At 39.9% G+C, this 25,201-nt stretch overlaps 1 protein-coding gene across 1 annotated transcript in view; it reads right to left on the reverse strand.

Moving 5' to 3' along the window:
• The window catches only part of LOC149180185 (uncharacterized), a 132,668-nt gene extending 108,142 nt beyond the window's left edge, over positions 1 to 24,526 (reverse strand). The window contains exons 1-2 of the mRNA XM_089415942.1: positions 24,017 to 24,526; positions 19,116 to 23,893 (exon numbers count right to left, since the gene is read on the reverse strand). Of these exons, the coding sequence (XP_089272068.1) occupies positions 19,152 to 23,708 (4,557 nt within the window). The 5' untranslated portion in view covers positions 23,709 to 23,893; positions 24,017 to 24,526 and the 3' untranslated portion in view covers positions 19,116 to 19,151. The remainder of the gene's footprint in view (positions 1 to 19,115; positions 23,894 to 24,016) is intronic.
• Between the last annotated feature and the right edge of the window lie 675 nt (positions 24,527 to 25,201).

The raw sequence follows: 25,201 nt of genomic DNA on the forward strand, positions 1-25,201 counted from the left end.
GAACTAAACGCATCATCCTCATCCAAAAAAGGTGGAACACGAGCAATCCCTAAGTGGTGTTGGGGATCCATGAAGTACTCTATGTTATGGCGGAGGCCCATGGCTCTCAACGTTCACCCTACAAGTGCCTATGTGGCCCTCTAGAGGGCTTGGACCCCATATAGGGAGACCAATCCCCAAATGGAGACCCACCTGCAATCTTGCATAAGATCCAATGTGTCCCCTTGCCCTCCAATACAACAAATCATTAAAATAATAAAGTAAAAGAGCTTAAAAATCATGAAATCAATCGGACACTTCATGGTGGCATGCCCTTCCATAGTGAGCTTTGGCATGTACAAGTGTCTCCAAGCTCAATAAGGGGGTTAACGAAGGACCCTATTAGGTGGTTTCGATCTTTAAAGGGGGTGACATGTCCATGGTACATCCATCAGGTGGTAGGTGGCAAGTGATATAGTCATGGAACGGAGTGGGGATCAGGGGAATGCTCCAGGTGACATGTAAGGGTAGCTATGATGTGGAAAGCCACTTGGGTATATGAGTGTAGGAGGGAGCAAATCATGGTACATAAGTTACCCTAGCCTTTGTTTTTCCACCCTTCTTCATATTCCTTTTGCCTTTAATTGGTTTTTCTTCATAACTACTTGGGGCTCCAAGGGATGAGAGCATGACGCGTAGGATATAGCAGTAGGTATCACTTTTAAGGTGGGGCATTTCATTGCCCACTAGGGGTTGGGACAATCATAGGTTCCTTAATGTGGAGGGGGATCATCTAGGGTCCATAGGAACTAGGGTGATGGCCATAAATAAGGGGTAGAGTTCATGTTTGGTTTTTGCCCACATGCTAAATTTGTATGTCCCAACCATCTTTTTCATTTTGTGGTACATTTCCTGTTGAGAGTGGACAAATTATACTTTTTCTTTCTTTTTAGCTACATCAACCTCCAAGCATCATTCCAGGCCCGACCCAAAGTGTGGACAAGGGGAGGGGGAGGCTAACCCTATGTGGACCCAGAGGATGTGGACCCGAATGGGAAAAGAGATGAATGGGGCTGAAATGAGGGGAGGGGAGTGATGTATATGGTGTCGGGAAGCGGGACCACCAAAATCGGGATTTCTCATGTAGTACCAACCCTGAAGCTAATGGCCAGTAAAGGAGATCCCATGGGACTAGGATACAAGGCTAGCCACCAAATCAGGAAAAGGAGACAAGAGTATAGACCTAGCCCATTGTTTCCGTCGAATCTCTCCAACAATCCATGCCCAAAAGTGCCCATTGACAAGTAAGGAAAATTACTCAACTATACCAATGAAAAGCCATACATTCGGGGTAAGGAGGCCCACCTTAAAACATACAATCATAACAAATGGGCGAGGGAGTACATGGTTGGTTCAAGTGGCAGAGATAAATGCTTAGTTGTCAAGATCCTTACAGCCATCATGTAAGCTTTGAAAGCCATAGACTTTCCAAAGACATTCTAAAGGTGGGGTATCTGTGGTTATCTTTCATATGCAAAAGGCAATCTTACTAAAATTGCTTCACTCTAATGCTAGGCATCATTGAGCAAAAAGTTTACTAAAATTGTCTTAAGTCTAATCATAGACTTAAAAAAAACGTTAACTAATTTCCAACTTAGTAAAGTAGAGAACAAAGTACTAGTTCAAATCAGTAATATCAAAACTGGTCAGCTCAAGCCAAACCAGCCAATGTGACGCAGTTTTGGGGTAGCATCAGTTTGGGCCAGTTGCTGACTTAACCTCAGTTTGGGTCAAGCAATTCATCCCATCATTAGTCAATAGGCCGATCCAACCCAAAACATGTCAATCAGTGTTCAATGTCTGAGTTGGTCAGTCCTGATAGGTGTTATGTGTCACCTACCATAGGCCTAAGTTAATAAAAGAAAAAAAACCCACAGCTCCCATAAAATTGTAAACCCAAGCTCATAAACAACATTCTTTTCCAGTTCACCACCTTCAACCTAGTCCTTCCTGAAGAAATTTTAGTTTCCTGTAGCCCTCCCCAGTTTTAGTTTTCTTTGCATAAGGTTTAATGCCCACAGCCCCACATAATCATATTGATATGTAAACTTGATGCAAATTTAAAAGAAACATTACAAGCTACCACTACTACTTCACTATTCACTTTTCACTTTTCAGCTGATAAAGAACTTTTAGAAAAGCATTCACACAATTTTGAGACAATTATTTTTGGTCAAACATAGACCATGGAAATATTGAGAAATCCAAGGAGGGTGGCAAGATATTCGATTTATCTTATTACAAAATTATCTTGTGATGTTTCATTATTATTATTCTTTCTTTTGATTTATCTTTTCCTTATCATCAAGACTAATGCCAAACAACAAATAGAAGAGGACACGAGATGTAAGCACGCATCAAAGGGCAAAACCCCATTCTAGGGGAAAACTCAGTCAAGAATTCTTCCTTCAATAGATTCAAAACAAGATGAGATGACCAAGACCCCCACAACCTAGACTAGAGACTCCCTCCATCAAGTCATCTTTGTTTGATCTTCTTCAGTTCTGTGTGTAGTATGATCTGTAGTCATATATATATATATATATATATACTTCTCATCTAACTTCCTTTCATTGTCTTTGCACCGAACTCATAATCAGAGATATACCGAAATTCATGTCACTGTGTGAGCACCGATTCCTTGTCACTGTGTGAGCACCGATTCCTTGTCACTGTGAGAGTACCGAATTCTTGTCACTGTGTTAAGGCATCGAAACCTTGTCACTGTGGTAGCACCGAACCCTTATCACTATGATAGCACCGAGACCTTGTCATTGTTGACGCACCAAAACCTTCTCTGCAATTTATAGCGAAGTTACATCTTCATTGTACTGTGACTTCACCGAACTTCTATGAACCCATTCTCTGAAAAATGATCGGAACTGTTTTTTTGTAATTTGTGCTAAGTCCTTATGCTCATAGATATAGTTGTTTCCTACTGAAATGAGCCGACATGAGTCAATTTGATGAAGCTGACTTGTTGACAAATAGTTTGAAGGCCGACTTGCAAGGAGACTTGATGGAGGAGTCTTTTTGACCAAACAAAATTTGACTTTGACTTAAATAAACAATCCTAAAGCCTACAATGGAGGCTTGAACTATAACAATTGACCCAAGCATGAAACCCATGCTTTAACAAGTCAATTCAATTAATAATAAAAATTCTTTTGCTTTCTTTTAACAAGTATATTTCATTTTGACTCGTGTACAATTATGAAGATCAAACCTAGTTACATTCTTCAACACTCCCTCTTAACTAGAGAGGTATTCATACTTACATATATCTATAGCGGTACATGGAAGACCTCAAAACACATAATCTATGAAGAGCTTAGGCACTAAAATGCCATGGACTAGATTCCTGACTAGGGCAATCTATCCAAGTCGGACTAAGATGGACTAAAGCTTTCAGCTAGTCTAGGTACCATCAGGATTACTTGCTAACCATCAACCCAGGGATCTGGGTGCATATCTGAGGTCAGAGCTCTACGACAAATGCCACCCTCCCTACTTTGGGAACTAGACATCAACACATAGTGTCAACCAAATGTCCTCCCAGGCAATGTCTTACACAAAGCCTCAACTTCCAGATTGTTCCAATCAGTAACAAATCCTCCTCAATCAAACATATCGACAACAAATCTCTCCCAATCAAGTTGATTGACAAACCTAAACATGTAAAAACATGTTATCAAGCCTTTGAGAGATTTACCTGTACAAACACAACCCTAATCAGTAACAAACTTTCAAATGTGCATAAATGAATACAAACCTCCAGGGTCTTTCAAACAACTGATGTTGCTTCTCAATTTTTTCACAATAGGACTTAGAGCTTTCCAAATGAATCTTGATAGAAGACAGCTTCCTCTCCTACTTTTCATGCAGCAACTTGTTCTACAAATCAATCCAACTCTTATTATCTCAACAACCCTCGAAATACATTCTTCAATTTCTTCTCTCACTCATGGCCTTCACTAAAACTTACAGCGATTAGTCCTGCTCTAGTGCATGACACATGAAGTAGAGAACCATATCCATCACTCCCTCTTAATCAGGGAGGATCTAATATACCCAAGCTCCCTCTTAACCTAGGGAGATCAACTTTCATCCAAGCTCCCTCTCAACTTAGGGGGCTCAACTTCTTTTCTACGACATCGGAGAATCTTTCATGGCTTCCATCCTTCTCGTCAGAGTTATCATGAACATCATCATTCACATCATGCTTATCATATCAACTTTACTTTACGAACATCTTCATCATCTTGAAGATTATGTACCTGCACAACTTAGATAGCAAGTACAACCAAATATATAGAAGCATGAAGTTAACCATATCAAAATCATGGAAGCATTCGACTTTATATATAAAATACCCAAACTTAATTACATACTCTTCAACTTCTTACTAGCGTTTTTGTCATAAACCCTAGACTATATCATCAAGACTTTGAGCATTTCATAACACCCTTCATTACATATAGGGTTTCAAGTTTTCTTTCAGAGATATGACATACCTTATTACATCATATTGCACACCCTAGAAACAATTCAAACAAATATAGAACTGCAATGTATCTAACAACTTTCAGAATTCATATGTTAGACTTATAACTAGGGTTTCATACAAACCCTAGATTTCATACATGAGATTCAACAATCAAAAACCAATCACATCTCAATCAACAACATGACTAGCTTCCACTAGGGTTTGTTGCAAACCCTAGATTTTCTCAACCAATCGGACATCAATCATAACTAAAACTCAAATTTCAACAATCTTACACAAATTTCAAATTATCACATAGTCATCATATATCAGAGATTTGGACTTCTATTAAGGTTTAGTTACAAAACCCTAGAATTTACAAATACTATCATCCTAGAGAATCAAACCTCGACTAGGGCTTAGTTCCAAACCCTAGAAATCATGATCATCAACCATCAAGTCAACTTATACATCTAGGATTTCATCATCATGCACAGACATCTCATAACATGTGTTAGTCAAACCCAACTATATAAATATCAATAAGAGTTATGTTGGAAAATCAATGTAAATAGATTAGGGTTTGATTCTCCTTCCTTGATAATTACTTGTGAGTATTGTTGGCTTCTTTTACTTCTTTATTATCTTATCTTTCATCAAGCAATTACCATATTATGTTTGTATGAAGATCAAAAAACAAGAGACACAAGATGTAGGCACTATGCCAGGGCGAAACCCCCCTCGAGGGGAAAACCCAATCAAAATTTTCTTCCTTTCAATAGTACTCTTTGAAACTCTTCACCCTAAACAAAGACCAAACCTTCCCTCCACACCAAGTTAGCCTCCCATATCTTCGACCTCTCTTCCAGCAACTTCGACTATGTAGCAGTTTCCGGCATCAGCGAAACTTGGAAGACTTCGATCTTCGAAACTAGGGCACAAAACAAAGAGCGAGAGGCACCAAAAGTTCAATTTTCTTCTTCTCCTTAGACTCCACCCAACTCGCACTTTGTTTAGCTTCTTTTGACCCACTTCACACTTCTCCAACTTCCTTAGAGATATCGAACTAGCTTGAGATGAGATGCTCCAAGGCTCAAATTGAACAATGGTGCTCATTGCAGTTAAGTACGCTTCGTACCTATTCAGCGTCTTGCTTTCACGAAATGTCCCCCTAGGTGCAACATGTCTCTCGGCATCTTCAAGAGTCTCCCTAAGCCATGAGGGTCTCCTTTTTGAGGAAGAGGGCTCATGAGGGGGTGGATCAATGGGATTCATTGGTCCTTCAGCATCGGGCATTAGCTCATCCTGCGGTTCTCCCTGCTTTCCTGAATCTGCTTTTTTGTCCTTCCTTGGAAGAGGAAGGTTACTAATCTTACCATGGGCAACATCCTCATCGAAGGTGACATCATGAGTATATGCGATAGTATATGTGGTAGTAGTCTCCCTCTTAATACCAGCTTCTCTACAATAATCTTTGAAATCATTTGATTCGTATTCGGTTCCATTATCGATCCTCAATATTTTGATTTTCTTCCCGATTTGATTTTCGACCAAAGCTTTGAAAGAACAGAACCATGAGAATACTTCGTCCTTCTTCTTCAAGAAATATATCCAAGTCTTGCGAGAAAAATCATTTATAAAGGTTGCATAATATAAGTATCCTCCCAACAAGTTCACAGGCATTGCACCAGATATATCAGAGTGAACCAATTTGCAAAATGTCTGTGGTCTTGCTATCACTCGAGGGGAATGGTCCCCTTGTATGTTTTCCCTCACCACATCCCTGACATACACCTTCATGCTCTATTTTGAATTCGGGCATAGTTGTAACCATCTTCCTTGAATCGGGTAGAGCCTTGTAGTGAAGATGAGCAAACCTATGGTGCCATAGTTCAGATTGAAGAGATGTGTCGCAAGACATAGCTCCCAGTGGACTTCCTCCAACTTGATATAAACTGTCAACCCTGAATCCAAGAGTAAATGCTTCTTTGAAATTTATTTTCCATACACATACCTTTCCATCGATGAATGCCACCTTGAATCCTTTGTCTTCCATCGCCAAGATAGAGACAAGATTCTTCTTTAGATCAGGTACATATAGTACTTCTTGAAGATGAACAGTGTTACCTTGACTCAATTGAAGGGTGACATTCCCAATTCCCTTCACGGGATAGGTGGCATTGTCTCCAAGGATAATTTCCAAATTTGTATCCTTCTCTATCAAATTTGAAAGAGCTTCCTTGTACCCGTTGAAGTGCCTTGAGGCACCATTATCAATCAACCAATTTCCCAAAGTATCCGAAGGAGAGGCAGTAGAGAGGGCAGATATAAGATAAAATTCCTTTTGCTTAGAATTTACAACATTAGATTCATCATACCTGGAGTTTCTTGTTCTTTTAGAAGCTCGATCATTTCCAAGTTGAGTAGCGGAAGCATTTCTTTTCCCTTTGTTGTTGAACCTGCCAATCCTTTGATTGTTGATGTTGCCCCTAGAATGATTGTGATCATCATCATGAGATGTGTCCTTTCTATTTGGACACTCCCTGACATAGTGACCAAACTTGTGCAAACAAAGTATCTTCCCTTCCTTCAATGAATCTCGGTCTTCCTTGACTTTGCTTCTTTGAACCTGCATTGTTCTTCTTATTGGCATGAGCGGAGAATATGGTAGGATTATTCCTATTCGAAGGCATCTCCAATTCCATCATCCTTGTTTCTTCTTGAGAACATCTAGTCAGTGATTCTTCAAAACCTGGAATTCTGTCGTTATTGAGAATAGTAGTGTTGAACACATGCAATTTGGGAGGAAGACCTCCAAGGGCAATGAGAGCGAGCTCCCTGTCAACAATAGCTTCACCAATCAAAAGAATATCATTTTTTATCTCGGTAATCCTCATGAAGTAGGATTGAATATCCTCACCTTTTCCCTTTTTCTTTATATCCTTCAGCTTGTTCTTGAGGAAAAAAAGAATTTGATTTGCACTGCTAGATTTGAACATGCCAACCAACCTGTCATATATCTCCTTTGATGTGTTCAAATCGGAAATGTAAGCAACTAAATGGCTTTGACTTCACCTTTCTTGTATTTGGTTTTAGCGGCAGCCGGTGCATTAGAAGGAGGTTCTGAAATCTTTTCCTGCACATAATCCACCACATCTTGTTCTTCTAATGTCAAATCAAGAGACATCTTTCATGCATGATAATCAAACTTATCATGAAGCTTATCATCAGACTTGAAGTAGGATGTGGAAGCCATTGAATCTTGTCTTTGATCAGTGATTGCTCCTCTTGGTGATTGCTCTTCTCACTCTTGCTTGGGCTTTGTCTTCACCTCAACGTCGATACCATGTTAATTTTAGGATAACAATGGTATGTTCTATGCTTAGAGCAATTTTACTTCGACTTCTTTATTAGCCCAATATCAATATCCAGTTCAGCAATCATATCATCATGATAGTAAAATGAAAATAGAACATAAACAACAGCAATAGAAAACAAGCCAACACAAGAGGACACAAGATATGGCATCAGCCAGGGACAAACCCTAATGTGGGGAAACCCTTAATCAATTCATCTTATGATTCTTCAAAAGTTCAGCAAAGAGAGAGAGCAATTTACAATATTCACTTGCCCAATCTGATCAGTCAAAACAACAGAAACAAAAAGCCCTAACCAAAAAGTCAATGTTGGTCAACAGGGCTGAAATTGACCTCCAAAACAACTCTGTCAACCTTGGTCAACTCAGCGTCCAACAGCAAGATAACGCAGCCCAAAACAGTGTGAAATTAACTAGTCAAACCTAGTCAACACAACAACCAAAACTAGGGCAGTCAACACTGGTCAACCACATGGGTTAAACTGCCTCGATTTTTGTGCCCAAAACGGCGACCTACCCAAACAGAAGTCTCCCTCACAAAACCGAAGTCAACACTGGTCAAAGTCAGCCTCCTGAAATTTTGACCTCTTGAAATTTCGATCTCCTGAAATTCCAGCCTCATGAAATTTCGATCCCCTGAAATTTTGGCCTCCTAAAATTTCGGCCAAATCTAGTCAACGCAACAGCTAGAAAATCAAACCTTCCTTTGCACGTGTGGAGAGAGAGAGAAGCCCGAAAATTTGTACCCAATCAAGATGAGATGAATGAGAGTGATGCCAAAATGAGGAGGAGGCACCTTGTATTTATATGCAACGTTGAAGGCTGGAGGAGGCTAATTTGATGGCTCGCCGACCTTGACAATTTGTCCATAATCAAAATAAATTCATAACTTCATTTGTACATGTCAGAATGGAATGATTTTTAAATCAATCCTACACCTCTCGGAAAGACGAATCCAAGAAAAATATCAACTGCCTCATAAGAGTTGTCCAAAGTGATGTTTTGCCCTAGTTGCCAAATTTAACAGAATTCGACTTCCTTCTATTTATAGGCTCCAAGTGAGGTCAAATTGGTGTCCTAAGGCCGACTTAATCTCTTCTAAGCCAACTTGGTGTGGAGGATAAATAAATCATATTTGACTCAATACTAAACCTTTTTACATGATTCAAAAGCCCAAGAAGGGTCTCTTTGAATATACAATGACTCTATAAACTCAATATTAATCATAGGAGCCCACAATGGGGACTTTGACTAATATAATGATGACCCCAGCATGAAACCCAATAATAAAAATTCTTTCCTTTATTCTTTTGACAAGTACATTTAATGATGGCTCAAATACACTAAATGAAGACCGAACCTAGTTACATTTTTCAACAAGTTAAACATATAACAAACTTGATTAGGGTATGATCGAACAAACACACACATGCCAAGGATTTTATTTATAAGGGTTTTGCTTATACACCTTACCAAAGACTAATGATCTAGGGTTTCAATACAAAATATAGCAAACCCTAACTTATCGAAACTTCAAAGGTTCAAGATTATCATTCAACCCTAATAAGTTGGGTTTCCATACCCATACCAAAATCCCAAACATGACATCATGAAAGCATCAAGCATTTTCTCAAGACTTCAACAATAACCCTAAGCAGGCTAGGGTTCCACACATAATCATCAACATACCCTTAAGTTAGGGTTTTTCACAATGAACCTTTCTAGGGTTCCACAAAAGTAATCAAAGATATGAAGAGGGTAGATTTATCTAATGATGAATCACCCAAACAAGAATCTTTAAGATTCAGGAAAGCTAGACATAACGATGTTAGTAATGTAGCACAAATTTAAAAATATGATGAACGTACCTTTTATATTAAGAGAGTTTTATAAGGTGTATAGTCTAAAACATACCTAGAGATGTTCCTTGACAAACCTTGTACAAATTCCTTGGAGTGTTCTCTCTGTATTAAGCCATGATCTTTTATACGTGTAATAAATACTTTCAAGCAAAACATGTGATACCAAGAACATGATTTTAATTTCTCAAGTTAGATTTTCTATGTAACAATGGAGGATGGAATCCTATGATATCGAAGATCAAGTTATTCCTTCTTCCAATCAACATTAGGACTTTTACTTGACATCCTAGATTACTTGTAAACTCTAGAAGATAAGGATTAAGGTTCTTGTATGTCATTTAGGGATTACATTTTGTATCCTAGACTAATTGTAAACAAGAATTATATTAACCATCTAAGATTAGATATATTGAAAATCTAAAAGCTCATGCATATACGTACCTTGTGTTTACATACCTTTGATTTGATAGCCCATTAAACTTGTTGCATATGCATCTTGTTAAGCAAGGAGTAGTGACAATACTTACTTGATTTCTTTGAGTTGGTTCCTTGTGTTGGTTATAGAGAGAATAGGCTCAGACTATCAATCTAGATCTTCCTATCAATTTAGATCTTCCAAGAGTAAGGCTTGAATTTCTTCTCCACAGATCAGAGTTCGGATCCCTTTCACAATCCTCAAATGTAGGCTTTAGATCTCGAATTAAGTTCACAATAGTGCTCAAAATTCTTAGATCACCTCATAGAAGTAATTTGGACTTCAAACTGCTCTTCAAGTGTAGGAGGACTGCTACTGTTCTTGTAGCATGATGGTGATAAGTGATAAACTCATGTTCAGCCCTTAAATGATGAACTCCTGCCTATAGTGAAGGTTCCTTCAAATTTTATATCTTAGCTATGAAGGCTTTAGTCCTTTGTTTGTCTTGGATGCTTCGATCTATTCTTGACAATGAATTCGATCTTTGATAGTGACTTTACTCCAATTCCAAAATCTTCTTGCCAATGAGGTGATTTTCAACCTTCTTTCACCATAGCTCTAATACCATGTTGAGAAATCCAAGGAGGGGGGCAAGATATTTGATTTATCTTATTATGACATTATCTTGTGATGTTTCATTATTATTATTCTTTCTTTCAATTTATCTTTTCCTTGTCATAAAGACTAATGCCAAACAACAAATAGAAGAGGACACGAGATGTAGGCACACAACCAAGGAAAAACCCCACTCTAGGGGAAAACCCGGTCAATAATTCTTCCTTCAGTAGATTCAAAACAAGATGAGATGACCAAGACCCTCACAACCTAGACTAGAGACTCCCTCCATCAAGTCATCCTTGTTTGGTCTTTCTCAGTTATGTGTGTAGTATGATCTGTAGTCATATATATATACTTCTCATTTGACTTCCTTTCACTGTGTTTGCACCGAACTCATAATCAGAGATATACCAAAATTCATGTCACTATGTGAGCACCGAGTCCTTGTCACTGTGATAGTACCAAATTCTTGTCACTGTGTTAAGGAACCAAAACCTTGTCACTGTGATAGCACCGAAACCTTATCATTGTGATAGCACCGAGACCTTGTCACTATTGAGGCACCGAAACCTTCTCTACAATTTATAGCGAAGTTACATCTTCATTGTACTGTGACTTCACTGAAATTCTATGAACCCATTCTCTGAAAAATGATCGGAACTGTTTTTTGTAATTTGTGTGAAGTCCTTATGCTCATATATATAGTTGTTTCCTACTGAAATGAGCCGACATGAGTCAATTTGATGAAAGCTAACTTGTTGACAAATAGTTTTGAAGGTCGACTTGTAAGGAGACTTGATGGAGGAGTCTTTTTGACCAAAAAAAATTGAGTTTGACTTAAATAAACAATCTGAAAACCTACAATGGAGGCTTGAACTACAACAATTGACCCAAGCATGAAGCCCATGCTTTAACAAGTCAATTCAATTAATAATAAAAATTCTTTTGCTTTCTTTTGACAAGTATATTTCATTTTGACTCATGTACAATTATGAAGACCGAACCTAGTTACATTCTTCAACAGGAAAAACCCACAAGGGGAAAACCAGTTATGAGGATTTTATTTTTTCTTTTCTCGGGAAAATATTATAGCATTAAATATACATAAGATACTTATCTCCCTTGGAAAACGTGCCACAATCCAGCAATCCCAACCTTGGAATGAGTGCCTCAGGCAGTCCTTTTCTTCCTCAAATTTTGGGATACAGTCGATACTCCACTGCTTAAATTTTCGGGCCACTATACAACATTAATTGCCTTGAAATTTGAGACACGGGTCTGACTCTTTCTTCCAAGAAAATTGTGCCACAAGCCTACTATAAATGCGCTAAATCTGCCTCGATTTCAGTGTTGTCAAACCAACATTAATTGCCTTGAATTATATGTTGTATGTCTAACCAAACTCCCTCGAAAATCTCGTTGGAAGATACCTTAATAGATCTGGAAATGCGTGCCTCTGACAGGCTGAATCTCTGCATCGAAAATCACAAATGCAACGTTCTCTTCCTGCCTCAAAAAATGTGTTGGCATCTTCTACCTACACATTCTAGAAATTGGTGCCTCTCCCAGCTTGAACTCGGTCTGCCTTGGAATTCGAGTTGTTGTAGGTGCTTCTCCTACTGCAAAAGTTCTATCTCGAACTCAAACCCTTCTCTTTTTCCTTGCTCCTCTTCTCCAACAATGCACATGAAGAATAATGAGCTCTATTTGCCTTTTTCCCATTTTAGTCTCTCATAATGCAGAGAGAACCCTAACCCTTTGATATTTGGCTGAGATTATATATCAACTCTCATAGATCAATGGTGGAGATCTAATCTTCACTTGACCCCCTCTTTCATGCCCTCATTAATGAGCTCCCTAGTCACTTTAATGTTGTTTTTGTACCTTGTACCTTTTTCACATAACATCAACTTAAAAACATAAAGTGACTTTAATAATATAAGGTACATAGTACTAAAGTACCTCAGAAAGTGACTTTTAAGTCACATGACTTTTATAATTCATAAAGTCGCTTACTAAAAAAGTGTTCTTATGTGTTTTCCTAGGCAAAAAGGATAAAAGCACTAGGAAACACCTCCTTGGTACCTTTTCTAAACACTCCCTCTTAACAAGGAAGGTGGTTTCTCACCACTCCCAATTTGTCTTTGAAACATACATGCTTGCCCGTTGGCAATGACTTGGTGAGAATGTCTACAACCTGCTCCTCAGTAGATATGTACTCAAACTTCACTGCTCCTTTCTGAACCCAATCCCGAATGAAGTGGTACCTAATCTCTATGTGCATTGACCGATCATGAAATACTAGATTCTTCGTGAATTTAATGCAACTCAGATTATCACAGTATATCATAGTCGATCTCAGCCTTTGACCAAATAAGCCACACAACAACTTGCGAAGCCAAATAGCCTCGCAACCGGCCTAACTGGCTACAATGTACTAAGCCTCCGCAGAACTTAGTGCCACTAATCTTTGTTTCTTGTTGAGCTACGACACCACTGTCAAACCCAACTTGAAACAACATCTGGAAGTACTCTTCCGGTCACTAGCACTACCATCCCAATCTGAGTTTATACAACCTGTCAACCTGACTCCATCCCCCTAGATATAGTCCAGTCCATAGTCCACTGTGCCCTGTAGGTACCATAATACATGTTTCGCAACCACCCAGTGCACCCTACTGGGCTCCATTATAAACTAACTCAACGTGTTGATTGCAAAATAGATATCTAGACTAGTGTTAACCAGATACATCAACGAACCGATCAACTGACGATACATAGTAGGGTTCACCAACTTGAAATTTGAAGCATGCAGCTTGTTCCAGTTGGTGATCATCCGAGTAGCCATAGGCCTCCAATCCTCCATACAAAATCTCCTTAGTATGTCACCTGCATACCTACCCTAGCCCACGAAGATATGCCCATCCTCCTACCAAATCTCCAACACCAAAAAGTAGTGCATCAGTCCCATATTGTGTCATGTCAAACTCTGAAGCAAGGACCCTCTTGTAGTGTTGAATGAGTCTCTCCTCTCCTGTAATAAACAAATCATCGACATACAAAACCAAAATGAGTGGATCCTCACCATTCATAATGAAAAATAGGTTCGGATCTACCTCACTCTTCTAGAAACCCGTCTGCTACAGGTAAGCATCAATCCTCTCGTACCATGCTCTCGACGCCTACTTTAGTCCATATAAGGTTTTCTTAAGCCTACACACATGAGACTCTCTCCCATGCACCTCAAAGACCTGTGGTTGCTCAATGTACACCTCCTCCTGTATGACCCCATTGAGAAAGGCAGTGTTCATATCTATCTAGTGGATCTTCCACCCCATCTCAGTTGTTATGGAGATCACTGCTCTATTAGAGTTATAACAAGCAACTAGTGCGAAGTCTCCTCATAGTCAACTCCCTCCACTTGTGAGAACCCTTGAGCCACAAATAGCTTTGAACTTCTCTATTCTACCATCCACAGCATGTTTGATCTTGTAGAGCCCCCTGGAAGGCACCACTGACTTCCCCTCAAGTCTCGGCACTATCTCCCACACATCATTCTTCATGATGGATGCATACTCCTCCACCATGGCATCCCTCCAAATATGTTGACTCGTAGCTAGCTAGCACAATCTCCACAACAACTGACACATAACCACCCATCCTCGCTAGTGGTCTGCTCTCCCTAACTAACCACTTGGGTCTCCTCACTGTCTCATGTGCTTCCTTCAGGGTCTCACGAAGCCATCTTGGCTTCCTCTTCCCTGAAGTAGCCTCCTCAACTGGTATGGGAAAATCCTCCCCTGGAACCTCTCCTCCTGACGAGTATGCCCCTCCTATGGATTATGGTGAACTTGTACTCTGAGATCCTGTGCCCAGTGATCCTGAACTTTGTGATGATGTCACCACAGAAGTTGATGATCCTCCTGAGCTTGGTGAACCACCTGTAAATCCTGAAACCTGTGGTGTGGCCCCCTGCTGAGGAGCCTGTTGCTCTCCCCGATCATCCACCCTCGACCTCCTCAAGGCCCTCTCCTCCTCAAATCTCACATCCCTCCTCAAGACAACTTTCCTCTGTGCAAGAATGTATATGCAGTAAGCCTTGAAAGTCTCATTGTAACCCACAAGAATGCCCTTCTCTGCAATGGGTTCCAGCTTCATCCTCTTCTCCTCAAGGTTGTCTGAATATGTAACGCACCCAAAAACCTTGATGTGCCCAATTTCAGGCTTCTTCCCAGAAAAGCCTCCTTAGGAGTCTTACTCCCCAAGACTCTGTGTGGACTCCTGTTCTGCAAGTACATTGTAGTGTTACACGCCTCGGCCCATAAAAAGAAAGGTAGCATGCAACATAGCTCTCACTACACCCACTATGGCCATGTTCTTCCTCTCTGCCACCCCATTATGTTGGAGGTTATAAGGCACTACGTACTCCCTTCTGATGCCCACACTCCTAAAGAACTCCTTCATCTTATTGGAGGTATACTCACCGCCATTGTCTATTCTCAAGACCTTGATCTTCTTCCCCTCTTGGTTGTCCACAAGAGCCTTAAACTCTTGGAACCTCTTGAAGACTCATTGGTCTTCATAAAGAAAATCCAGGTCTTCCTAGAGTAGTCATCAATGAAAGTAACACAGTACTCAAAACCTCTCAATAATACATGAGACATAGGAACACAAACATCAGTGTATCAAATCTAGAATACCTACTACCCTGGTATCACTGCTCACGAAATGTGTCTTGGTGTACTTTCCCAAAGCACACCCCCTGCAAACATCATGGTGCTCAATGTTGAAATCAAGTAACCCTGTAACCATCTCTCTCCGCATCTTGAATGCTCCATGATGCAAGGGGGCCATCCTCCTTTGTCATATCTCACACAACTCACTATTGTTGGTCTGTGCCACTAAAGCACTAATAGGGTGAAACATTAACCTGTAAAATCTCCCACTCCGGACCCCAATCACTCTAGCACAAGTGATGTTGGATCCCTTGGGATACATAAGCACATGTCCATCTCGGAATACCACTACATATCCCCCGTCCTCAATGCTCAACACTGAAATTAGATTCTTCTTCAACCCTAGAACATATAAGACCTTTGTCACTTTCAGGGGAGGCAATGACTCCCTTTGAAAGGATACAATCCCCACTCCTGCTGCTCTGACCTTGGAGTTATCTCCAAGCACCACTTCCAAGTCTATGCCATCCTCTGTAAGACTCGTAAAGTGCTCCCTCACTCTAATCATATGGCAGGAAGCTCCACTATCTACAAACCAAACAATAGAAGACGTGACACTAGTGGCAAGACTCACCACTAAAGCAAACTCTACGTCAAACTTGGCGAAAAATTCATCCACCTCTGTTGAAGTTGTTACGCCCTTACTCTTCCCACTCTTGTTGGGACATTGAAAGGCATAGTGACCTATCTTCTTACATGCAAGGCATCTCACTTCGTTGATGTCCTTCTCTTTGGCCTTCTGCTTCCCCTTCTACTGCTTGGCCCCACTAGAAGACCCCTTCTTGGCCTTCTTCTTTCCCTTAGCTGTGAGGGCAACATTCTCCTCCTCATCTACCCCACCACACTGGCTGCCACTCTTGGCACTCCTCTTGGTCTCCTCCTGGATGAAATCATCCCACATCCTCCTCCAATCAGGAAAATGCTCTCTGGCAACAATGCCATCTATGAATCCATCCCACTGCTTGGGAAAACCATCCAATGTTGTCCTAACCAACTGATCCTTAGGAATAATCTCTCCCACCGCAGCCAACTCATCTCTCACCTATGTGATCTTGGTGAGGTATGAGGTCACCGTGTCAGTGTTGGTCATCTTGGTGTTTCTTAACTTCTGATGCAACACCATCTTCCTATTCTCATTAGAGCTTTGGTGAAGTGTTACTAGGGAATCCCACATCTCACTAGCAAACTTCTTCCCTATCACATGAGGGAATAGGTGGTCTTTAATAGCATTGAGAATGAATCTCCTTGCCTTCACATTCCCTCATGTGATAATAGCATTGAGAATGAATCTACTCGCCTTCACTGTGTTGCGTCAGTCTTGGTCATCTTGGTGTTTCTTAACTTCTGACGCACGACCCTATACCCCTTCTTCTCCAACCTTTGAGATAGAAATTGTGGGATTCTAGGATTGTAACCTAGAAGGGGATCACGGTACCCAATGATGCTAACTAATTGAAACATATAGGCTGCTCAGTGGTACCAACTGATTTAAAATGTCAAATGGCAACAGCTGTTGAAAGCATTTGGCAATGAAAGCAAACTTCAGATTCCTTGACTTGCATGAGTCAGTCTAATGAGCTAGAGTTCATATTAAGCACTTCAAACCAGTTTGATCCAGTGTTATCTCCAGTGGTCTCAATTGTCACTCACAGGATTACAGTTTTATGATTTTTGGACTTTGGAGGCATTTAGAGCCTAATTGCTTGTGTATTTCGTTCTCAGAAGTTTAATTTATGTATCAGAACTATGTATCACAATGAGGTTTTGCCTCTTTGCAACCTTACATGCAACATAAATCAGCAAACTTTTCATATCAGGTGTCTAATGGTTTGGACTTACATTGATGTGCATCAATATATGTGTGTGTGTGTGTAAAACTTGAATATTTTATGTAATTTTTTGTCAACCAAGTCGTTTATCAGTTTGACAGCCAGTTCCAGTCCAGTTCTGGTTTGAGCCATGATTTGGAGGTAAAAATGTGCTGCTTCAGTTCCAGTCATGATAAATCAAACTTAACAATTCAATGTCGAATAGATAAAACTAGGTCGTATCAATATTGGAAATGGATGTTAGGCATCTCAATTTGCACACTACACTTGGCAATAGTGTAACCCCCTTTACTAGGAAATTGGAAGCATATACCTCAAATAAAGAACAATGGAGCAACGATATATTGAAATGTAAGTCAACGTGAAGGTGCTTCAGTAAGATGAGTAAGAGCTCACTTCAAAGGAACTTTTGTTTCAGATTGTTAAAGGCAAAAAAGTCCTCAATACTGGAATTCTTCCCAAGATTTCTAAGTCAAATGCCTCTAAACTCTGGAAGCATACAAACATAAGAAAATTTGACCGAAGAAAGGCTCATGCCAAAGGCACAAACTAGAAAGAAGGGATAACAATCAACTCAATACTAGATCATTGATCTAACAAAGCAAATAAGTGTGATGTTCAAGATCTATTGAAACAAGAAGCATCCTCCAAAGCTCAAAAAAGATATCTAACCAAGTACTCTGAAGTAGAGCACATACAAAAAATGCCATAGGTAAAGAGTAAACGAAAATTAATCCTCTCGATAGGAGGTTATTAGAGTCAAGCTTGTCTCTGCATGGTGTGCACCCATCACAATCATTTTCTCATGGATAAAGGATAGGCTTGAGTGTATAAGTACATCTTTAATAATCCTTATCTCAATGAATGAGTGTTCCTTATAAGCCCCCATTAGAGAGGGCATTTGCTATAGTGTGAAATAGAACTTAGCACTTTCCATAGTTATAACTTATAACTATTTGATTTTATATGAGAAAACGTATTCATAATGATGAATTTTGATTGCATGGTCATATTCGCACATTGGAGTGATATCACGATTGTATAAACCTGATTGCAGATGACTCCAAGCAGATGCTAGGGCTTTACTTTTTGAATTGTTTATAACCGATTTACAATTTAGTTATTCCAAATTTCCAACTGAAGAAAAGGGGGCAGGAAAGCCTGCTAGAATATGTTCAACATTTTGTGCATGTTGACCTTTAAGTTATGATAAAGTGGTCATCTCAGATTAAAGACTCAAAGTCTTTGATCCAGATGTCACGGCTACGTATAAGTTTGGATATGCATATAACAGAACTAACTTCCTAAAAGTTTCTAGTTTATACATTATCTGACGAGGAAAAAACATTTACAAAATGACAACACATGAAGAACTTTCTGTTTACATAGTCATATAATACTGCTATCTAGCCCCAAGGATAAATGGCCTAGAGCCAGACATGAAGTTCTTTGATATTGTTGCTACTTGTTGCAGACACGGGTTCGACTCTCTTCGATTCCCTGAGGGCAAGGCCCCATAATCAAGGCTGACAGTTTACCCGGTTTATCATCCATGAAATGTGGGGAAGTATTCAGGGGTTTCTCATGCTTTCATTCCAAGTATATATATATATAATGCTGCTAGCTAGAGTTTCTGGTTTAAACATTATCTGACAAGGATCTTCCTACTACTAAGCCATGCAAAACAAAACATTTACAATAAAAGCAAATACAAAAAGCTCACAAAAGAAAGAAACAATAGAAAGCAAATATACCTTTAGCATCATGGATGGAAGTAATCATTAGAATCCTCATAGCAGGCCGGCCCTTAGGAGTTCAATTGGTCTCTCTCTACTAAATGTGTCATTATCAAAGTCCTTATTTGATATGTGCTCTTGAGATTTAAGATTTGACCCATGACCCAATGGATTTAATCCAAGGACCTCCCACCCCATCGGATGACTTTCATGCATACTACCAGGAACAGAATGTATAGATGGAGGGAGATCTATAAATGGTACCATACCATCATCCATATTTGACCCATTGAAACCACTTCTGAGAACACGAGGACTAGTCAAAGAACCATTCTTATTGTACACAAGTTCTGCCTTGCCACCAGAATATATAGATGATGAGTCGCCATTATAATCAGGAGAGCAGAAATCAAACCCAAGGCCTGAGCCACAACCATCCTGATCATCCATGCCATGATAAGTACCATCATTACAAGGCGCAGGGTCCAAATTCTCGACATTGTCCTTCTTTTGCCTTTTCCATCTCTTTGTAGAAGATGTCCCGTCATCCTCAAAATCTTCTTCAGCTCTTTCAGAGTGTAAGTAAACCCACAATTTTCTATCTCCATAAAATTGCACACAAGGATCGCGCTCATAATGCAGGCGATCCAATGCTCCACTAACAACCTGATTAACTTGTGCATCTGATACATCTTCTACAATGTACTGAGAATCCCTGATAAGTGTACAAACATCTGCCCTTGTGCCGATGCTCCCAGGCAATCTAGCAGCTGCATCTCTCACAAGGCATAGTATTGTCACATGAGGGGGCCTATCAGGCTTCAGCATAAAATGGTCCCGAGCCTTTGAGGTAGGTTTGCCACCACATCTCCTCAGTGGAGCAACAACTGCCTTACGCCCATCTACAGCAGTGTAAGAGAAGGCCCTGTCAGGAACAGAGTATCGAAGAACTTCTTCTCTACGGAAATAAGCTCTCATATCAGCAGAACTTGGGGTGATAGTGATTGAACTTTTCTGAGCTCTCAAGTCCCGAAATCTTTCCTTTTCATCTATACATGTTGGCATTGATGGTGGTGGTGGGGTAGGCAGAAGAACAATCTGCTGAAGAGTTTCTTGCCCATTTTTCAGCCAATTTGCAAATGCTTCCACCAATTTTAAAAGCATCTTCTGAGAAATGCCCCATGCTTCTGGAGAACTCTGGACTTCCATGGACTCGTGCCTTGGGGAGCTAGATACCACTGGACCAATCCATGACCAGCTCCTGGTAGATTTATCATAGACTGCAAGGGGCTTCCAACCCTTGACTCCTGGAGGTGCTGTCTTTGAAGCAAAAATTTTTAATGCTCCACGAACTAGATCCTGAAGTGGCTCTTGTGTTTCAAGGACACAAGGATCCCCCGGATTCATCTGCACCCGCTTGACAATTTCTTGGAAAGGAATAGAGGATGGGCTGGCTTGTCTTTCACGTTCTGGATAACTGGGATCTATACCTGTTTTACACATGTCAGGATGGCCATCAAGGCGGCAATTTAAGAACACACAATTTTGATCCTCAGCCTTCCCATCAGAAGAAAATGTGAACTGACCCTCCTGGTTTGAGCTCTCTCTCTCCCCATCACTTTTTTCAGAATGATTGACCACCTCTGAAATATCTTCTGCAGAGGGGAAAAGCATAGTTGTTCTAACAGCAGAGAGAAAATGTATAACAGAGAATGAAAAACTGGAAGCAACTGATGGTATAGCCATAGGGGGGAGCTTCTTTGAGGGTTTTGTGTCTGTGGTTACTTTATCAGCTATAATAGCTTGTTTGGAAGACAAGGTTGCTAAGGATACAATATTATCCTCCTTCACTTGTTTTTTCCCATGCTTACTTTCATCTATCTGTTGGCAGTTGGGCTGATCACTATTGTGCAAAGCATTTAGCTCTGACACCCTACCAAGGATTTCAGCATCAGCTTTTACTTTCCTTGATTTTCTATTTCCAGGCTTGCATTCATCTCCATCCAAGCACATAAGGGGCTGGGCACTACCTTTAATTCCATTAGACTCTGCCATCCTATCAAGGATTTTGGCATCCTCTGCCTTCTTAGCACCTCTCTTCAATGGCTTTGCTCCAACCAATTCCTGGCATGAACCAAACCTAGGGTTAACATGCAACCCATTCAATTCTTTCCCTTCAGTAAGGACAACAGCATCTGCTTTTGACATCTTCTTCCCCATTTTCTTCAATGGCTTCTCCTTGTCTGTCTGCTCATGTAAACCATACTGTGAATTGCCAACTGATCTATTTGAAACTACCCCAACAACTATTTCTGCATCCTCTTCCAAGTTAGTCTTCGCTCTTTTATGCAGAAACTTATCTTCACCTGACTGCAGATATAAACTCATTTGAGCATCATTGTGAATGCTTGAAACCAGTTTTGTATCACCAATTTCATCAACATCCTGATATTCTTCTGTCTGAGATAGAAGAATTTCATCTGTCTCACTTTTCTCTGAGTCCTTGAATTTTCTTTGAAACCTTTTTGGAATCTCCGTATGCTCTTTGGGGTTTTCTGAACATACTAATTCTTCAGGCTCGTTATCAATTGGTCTTTGATTTCTTTTCTTTTTCTTCCCTTCATCAGATCTTGGGTTATCCAAAGACAAGCTAACACCCAATGCATATCTTCTATTCTGTGCAAGTGCTGACTGAACTTCTAGACACTCTACCTGGTGCTCTCCCAAGGACTGTTCAATTGATTTCTTTTTCTTTGCTGAGATCCTCAACAGTTCTTTTGATGATTGATTGATTGCTCCATTCTTTCTTTTAAGTTTCTTCGAGTTTTTAAAATAGTCAGTTGTCCCTTTCTTCTCTTTGCATGGTTCTGGTTGTTTCATGTCCTCTTTGTTGGAATTTTGTTTTAGCAAAAATGGCAAGGACTGTTGCTTGATACAAGCAAAATCATGATCAACTGGTAGTCTGTACTGTTTAGTTGGGCTTTTCTGATGCTCAAAAATATTTCTTTTCATTTTTTCTGAGTTTTGTCCTTTCTCCTCAGCGTCTGAATAAAGATCAAACATGACTCTCTCCTGGGGATATTTCCTTGAATTTTTTGATGATATTATATTCACTTTTTCCTTTGATAGTTCTTGTGGGTGCTTTCTTGTGCCCACTTCCAATACTTTTGTCCTTTCTCCTCTTTTTTCAGAATCTGCAAAAATTGTCCTCCCTCTTGCAAGATTGCTTTCTTGCTTGAATCGTCCAATGTTTTCACTGAACTGTGAAGGGGCCTGGACACCTATCCTGTTATACATTTCTGGCTCCTTTATCCTTCCCAACTTTCTGCCATGTGGTGAGCTACTTGTCTCTTGACCTGCATTGCTATTTGAATAATTCCAAGATTGGTTTCCTTTTGCATGACTGAAAGATGTTTCTGAGCTGTTAATTTTGGTCCTACTTCTTGTCTTCCGCATTGTAAATGATGTCTCTCCAACAAAGTCATCAGCTTCCCACTTGTTGACAGAAGGAAGCAACGACAATGGTTCAGATTTAATTCCTAAATCCTGTAATTCTGAAAATTGTGCATGTTGACCGATTTCAGGCCGCAATCCAGTCCACCCATGCTTCATCAAAACATTTCTTTTTCCTAGTTTCGGCATTTCTTCTGGAAATCGTTTTCCAAATTTTTCAGTCTCTTTCGATTGCAATGTCCTAGAGCTGTGGACCTCCAAAGAAGTCTTAGCATGCATCTTTCCTGCCAATGAATACTTGCCATCAAGTTTGTTAGTCGAGGCCTTTTGTTTCGGAGGAGGCTCAACTACTTCCAACAAGTTTTCATCCCTAGTTAGCTTGGGCATTTTGATCGAGCGTGTCAATGGTCCTATTTTTTCATTTAGTAAATGCTTGAACTTCTGCTTTTGCTCTGAAAGCCTTGGTGGCAAAGCTTGCGGTTCAGCTCTGAAAGCCTTCCTACATTTCCTTAAATTCCAAATGCTAAGCCTATCATCAATACTTAGGTGGCTGCAGCGTTCCCAAGTTTCCCTCATTTCAAGAAGATTACTGACCATGTTATCCTGATATGTTCTTAAAAAGTGATAATGCTCTTTCCTCTCCAAATACTTCAGACCTTCCCGGTACCGAGCCACTTGCGGCTGACAAAGACCCCCTTTCAACATATCAAAAAGTTCAACCAGAGGACTGCCAAAATGGATATTCTCTCCAGCCAGCAATTCTTTCAACGTATGCATGAATGTCTGCTGATCAGCATCGGGGAGATAAGCCGAAAGTCTGAAGCGCTCTTCATCTGTAAGGAAGTGATTCCACGTATCAAGGGACAATACAGGTCTCAAGTCTGGCAGGTCGAAAAGCTCATAAGGGATATTACAATTCTGCTCCCCAACACGGCACAATTCTGTGCCTCTCTCTCCAACGTCGCAACCATCCGACGACTCCGACGACTCCGACGCAGAACTGGAGTCTGCATCATCGTCGCCATCGTCGTCGTCCTGATACGGCCGACAGTGCTTCCCACTAAACCCGTCGTCATAAATAGAAGAATTGCACGGTGCCTGACATTGGGATTGGCTGCTAACCCCAGAAACCCTATATCCTCTCTTAACAATAGCCATTGGACATAAAACGTACACCTTGCAAATGCTATGAAAGCAACTCTTATCCACACAACAGGGCCAACACAACCTCCTACAGAAATTAAACCGAACTCGACCAGAACTCCGTATTGTCTCCAATACTCCGATTCAAATTTTCAGACATCTTGATACACAAATTGCTGACGGGAAGATATTTCGGACAACTTCAAAAAGGCAAAAAGAATTACAGTATAGTAATCATGGATAACCCCTAAAGAATTGTTCAAATGACACATTCTAGCAAAATTCGAACAAATTAAAAGCATAAAATAAGAAATCCGACATACCACGGAAATGTTTCTGCCTTTTTCTCCGGCGGGACCTTCTTGTGTTGAATAATTCCGACTTTCGATGAATTCGGTAAAACTAGAAGTGAATTTCCGCAATAAAAGATCATTCGGACATCTTCAAACCACGAATTGAGCCCGGCCTGCGACCTCGCAACTTCCTGCTGGCGTCCATGATTACAGAACAGGTTCGGGAGAGAGCCCTAGATTCTGTATCGTCCCATAAGAAAAAAAAAAAGAAACGAAGCAGCCGCATCCGGGGCAATTAAGGGCCACACTGAACAATTGAAACGCTTCAAAATGCAAAGAGAAAAAAACCGTAGGCGCTAAAAATTGCGGACTGGTTGTGCTACCACCATGAAAAACCGTTGAGGACGCCCAATTCCAATTGCAACTCCACATCCAACTCGCATGGTGAGAGAGGGAGCCGAATCTTAGCATGGAATGTTAACATTTAATGCTATAATCATCCATCTCATCTTCTCTCTCCTTTGGAATTAACAGTAGATGTTAATGTTGCTTAACGGAGTCAGTGCGCTCAATGAGTTACCCTCGCGTTAAACTTTACTACAAGATATTTTCCTTTTTGGCCCTCTGCCTAGTTACCGTGCGAGCATCTTGGTTCGACACGGCGTTCTCTTGTGGATGTTAAAAGTAATAAATGAAATTAAAATATAATGTGAATTACTTTGAAAGAGTGTTGGTAAAGGTATTATTATTATTATTATCCATGGGAATGATGTACGATCAATTTTTTAAGCTTTTAATATAATATAATGATGTTCAAACTTCTATTTGTTTATGCGTTCATTAAAACTTATAAAATTATATACATATATAATAATAACGTTTTAACTCATAATTATTCAATTATGGATTAAAAGTTATAAAAAAATTATGAAAACTTTATGTTAGAACATGTATTTATTTAGTTGTTTTGATATGCATATGGATTCGCATATATTATACAATAATAATAAATATTGAGAATCTCATTTCTGGATGATTTTTTAGGTTTTAAAATTTGTTAATGAAGTTTCTACATTCAACGAAGTCATTAAGCTAATGTGATGAAATAAAATTTTCTACATTCAACTGAGTCATTAATATACTTTGATGAAATAAAATTTATAATTGATTTAGATGCATCTTATAATGCGATTAAGAAAAATGTTATAAATAAAA

Source organism: Pinus tabuliformis, chromosome 3_2, assembly GCF_031772625.1.
Source record: "Pinus tabuliformis cultivar Carrire ecotype Pingquan chromosome 3_2, CPIR1, whole genome shotgun sequence".
NCBI lineage: Eukaryota > Viridiplantae > Streptophyta > Pinopsida > Pinales > Pinaceae > Pinus > Pinus tabuliformis.